At 56.9% G+C, this 3,775-nt stretch overlaps 1 protein-coding gene across 1 annotated transcript; it reads right to left on the bottom strand.

The window, feature by feature from the left end:
- Nucleotides 1–766: 766 nt before the first annotated feature.
- Nucleotides 767–2,793, bottom strand: LOC119355077 (purple acid phosphatase 22-like). Its single transcript, XM_037621861.1, has 5 exons — nucleotides 2,514–2,793; nucleotides 2,148–2,439; nucleotides 1,492–2,072; nucleotides 1,318–1,406; nucleotides 767–1,225 (listed from the first exon to the last, which is right to left on the bottom strand). Exons 1-5 carry the CDS (start codon nucleotides 2,712–2,714, stop codon nucleotides 1,000–1,002), a joined length of 1,389 nt encoding a protein of 462 aa, XP_037477758.1. The 5' UTR covers nucleotides 2,715–2,793; the 3' UTR covers nucleotides 767–999.
- Nucleotides 2,794–3,775: the final 982 nt, after the last annotated feature.

Consider the following 3,775-nt stretch of genomic DNA (forward strand, 5'->3'; position numbering starts at 1 on the left):
GTCGATCGGGGGTGGGGGTGGGGGCGGGGTGTATGGGTGGTGGTGTCAAGGGGTTGGGTAGGATGGAGGGGGGTGGGTGCCGCTACAGATCTAGTCTGGTTGCCATGGCAACCAGAGAAGGCACGCGATGGGATCGGGAGGTAGGAGACGATGTAGATCTGATGCGATAGGTTTCGTCGGTAGGTCAAGGCGTCGAGCGCGCGTTCGGGTTTTGCGGGCAGCGGAATGGGCCGCCCGGACGTGTGGGCGTTCGCGCCACACACCGGACGTGCGGGTCGTGGCTCGTGCGCCCGGACGCCGTCGTGCGGGCGGGATTAGTCCCCGCACCGAACAGGACGTGCGGGCCGACCCACCTAACTGCCACACGTGTGGCAGTTATCGGCGTCAAATGAGGACATTAAAAGTAGATGTTATGGTGACAAATGAGGACATTTGTGTTTTTATGCATGGATTTGGGACTTTAAAAGTAGATGTTATGGTGACAAATGAGGACATTTGAGGATCGGCGTTGTCTGCGTACATGTCTCGGATTTGTCCAGTTCAGTTGTAGATGCTCTTAGAAGCTCTGTAAGCATACAAGTACGAGTTGTAGAATTGTAGATGCTCTTAGAATGGAAGGAAAATTATGTTCTCTTTTTATCTGTTGCAAAAAAATATTGCTTGTTGGGCTGCCTCCCTGTCTGCTGGTGCTTGGAACACCTAGAATTTCGTAGAACTATCTGGTAGTAGTTGGAGTCGATCTGTAGCTTTGTTGAAGGATGTTTGCTGGTTGTTCAGACTAATAGTTTCGTTAATGAAATCGAAGGGAAAAGCCCTCTTTTGCTCAAAAAAATACAAGTGGAAAGAAAACCATTTCTGCTTGCTTGTCAGATATTATACCACCCATGCGCCGGTCTACGTCAAAACGGCCACGCGCGTCCGCCTTCCACGCATCCCGGATTGGAAGATCTTGAGCACAGAAGTTAGGACCCATGAACGTGAAAATGTACTGTACCAAGCCTACAACTCATCGCTCCGATAATCAGCGAAGGGTTGGGTCCGTCGGCACGCGCCGTTGGCGGCCAGGCTCTCCAGCCAGAGCTCGTCGCGGACGGTGGAGTCGGCGTCGTCGTTGCGGTGCCATGCCCAGCGTGCCGCGGTCGCGTTCACCACGCTCAACCGGCCATGCCCAAAGCTCGCCTCCCTCATCAACGAGAGCCGAGCCAGCTTATGATTCTTCTGGAAACTGCGTGCGGCGACCACACAAACAGGGCAGAAAGGATTCAGCTACGGAACGAATCAATTTAGTTTTAAGCCTACGCGTCGTTTGCAACTTACTCGAATGCAAGCCCTTCTCTGTTCCCGCCGTCGCCGATTGTGATGTGCACCGGCCCGCACGGGTTCGCCTCGTTGTCATAGATCCTTGCCTGCAACAGTTAACATGTGTACATCAGTCTCTCACACTTTCACGCGCAGCCAGATCAAGTCGGAGCGGCGAAAACAACAACTCACGAAGCGTTCGTAGGCGTGGACGTGGCCGGAGAAGACGACGTCGACGCGGGCCTCGTAGAGCAGGCGCTCCATGGCCTTCCTCATGGCTTCCCCCTCGCCGGCGTGCGCCGCGTTGGTGTTGTACCACGGGGCGTGCAGCAGCACGACGAGCCACGGGGTGGCCCGCCGGTCGACCCGGGCTAGGTCGCGCGCCAGCCACCCATACTGCTCCGAGGTCGAGTTGAAGGCGGCGTACGAGCCGAGCATGACGACGTGGACGGCGCCCCCGGCCGCGTCGAAGGAGTAGTAGAGCGCGGACGTCGACCCGCTCTCCTCGTGCGGCATGCGCCACCGCGTGGTGTAGGCGACGAACGGGCCGGGCAAGCCCGGGAGCGCCATCCCGGCCTCCACCTCGTGGTTCCCCTCGGTGACCATCCACGGCCGCCGGCTCGCGTGCTCCTGCACGAACCGCCCGAACGTGTCCCACAGCGGCTGCTGGGTGTCGGCGTAGGCGAGGTCGCCTGGCACCAGCAGCATGTCGTAGTCGGTCTTGCTGACGTGGGCCAGCGTCGACGCCGTCCATTCGGTCTGCCCGAGGTCCCCTGAGATTCAAATTTTTAGATCGCACGGCCACGGCAGCGTGCATGTGCAAGTGCAACCAGATTTCGTATACGTACCTGTGAGCGCGAGCTCGATGGGGAGAGCGGCGGGCGGCGTCTTGAGGGTGAACTCGTCGCCGACCATGCCGCACCGGTAGTAGTACACGGCGTCGGTATCCAGAGGTCCGATCGTGACGTGGTGGATCTTGCCGGAGGAGTAGAGGTAGTAGCGGTACGAGGTGTGCTCGCCGGTGGCCGACGTGGTGTAGTTCCCGGAGGCCCTGCCGTACTCCACCACCGAGTGCCCGTGCTTGGCGTCCGTGATCCATGAAACTCTCATATGGTTCGCCCCGACAACAGATAGATGGACCTGACACGCAGATACCAATCAACTCTCCGTCGGCCGGCCGGCATCGATAAGTGCAATTTGATCGACGTGCATACCTGTTGAGGGTGGGAGGCGGTTTTGTCGTGCTCCGTGAGGATGACACGGCCCGGCGGGGGGCGGACATACTCGGCGGCGGTCGAGACGATCAGCGTGCCGACGACCAGGAGTACTACGAAGCGCGTCGATATCCTGTTTGGCTCCATGGCCTCAACGTGCACGAGTGGTATGCAAGTCACCTGGGAGGATCGGCTCGACATCGCCGTGCATGGACCATATAGTGTGGGGGTACTCTGGCATTGGCAACGGGCGGCAGCGACGATGGCAATGGCCGGGCGGGTGGTGTCGATGGCGTCAAGGAACGGGAACGTACGGTTTTGCGCAGCCTTTCGCGTGAAGCGTCGTAGCGCAGAGTGGTGCTGAACCACACCCGCGGCGCCCTTTGCTTGGCGGTGACTTCTCCGTGCGACTCACCCACCTCTCGCCCGCTTTAAGCGTTTGCGTGGCGAGGAGCAGAGCAGGCAGTAGAGACCATTTTCCGTTTTCTTTTGGGACTGCATTTTGGGGCAGTCGATCGTTTTTAGCCATACGGATTAGACGTCTTCTTTTACCTCCAACCATTATTGTTTCTTTTTTTCTTCCTCTCACCCCACCGATCCAGGGCAGGCCTAACTGCTTGCCACCGCAGTCGGCCCGTGGCGCTCCCGTTCCCGCGTCACCGGCCCGCGGCGCTCCTGTTCCCGCGTCACCGTCGCCCACCGTGCTGCCACCCTTGACCATCCCTCTAACCCGCCACAACCAGTTTTTTCCAGAGAACTTGCACCTTCCCCACCCCCCTCCCCCTCTCCACCCCCACCCTACATACATCTCAAAGATAGATAATGGGGTTGCCTTTCATTCTAAGATAAATACCGGGTAGTCTGCCACCCTAAGATAAACTTAGAGGGCTTCTCCGGCGAGCTCTTTCCTTTCCTCCGGCTATTCCTTCCTTCACATCAAAATCGACTAACCCAAATTCTAAATTTAGGTTACTTATCGTGTAGCTATTTTGTTATCTTTTACATTTTACCTAAATGTAAGTTGCCTACTATATATGGGAGCACCTATATGTCAGGTGCTGGATTTTATTTAATTTTCAGTCACTTTTTTCTAAGCCCTTAGATTAACATTCAAGACCAATCAAAAGCCTCGAGATGGGCCCGTTTCTTGCCTGTATTGAGGCACCATGCATCCACGGGGATGCATGCAAAGTTTTTCATCCCCGGAGAAGTGACTGCATGCAAGTTTTGCATTTCCAGTGATGCTACAACATGTGCGAGCC

Source organism: Triticum dicoccoides, chromosome 2A (assembly GCF_002162155.2).
Source record: "Triticum dicoccoides isolate Atlit2015 ecotype Zavitan chromosome 2A, WEW_v2.0, whole genome shotgun sequence".
Classification (NCBI taxonomy): Eukaryota; Viridiplantae; Streptophyta; class Magnoliopsida; order Poales; family Poaceae; genus Triticum; species Triticum dicoccoides.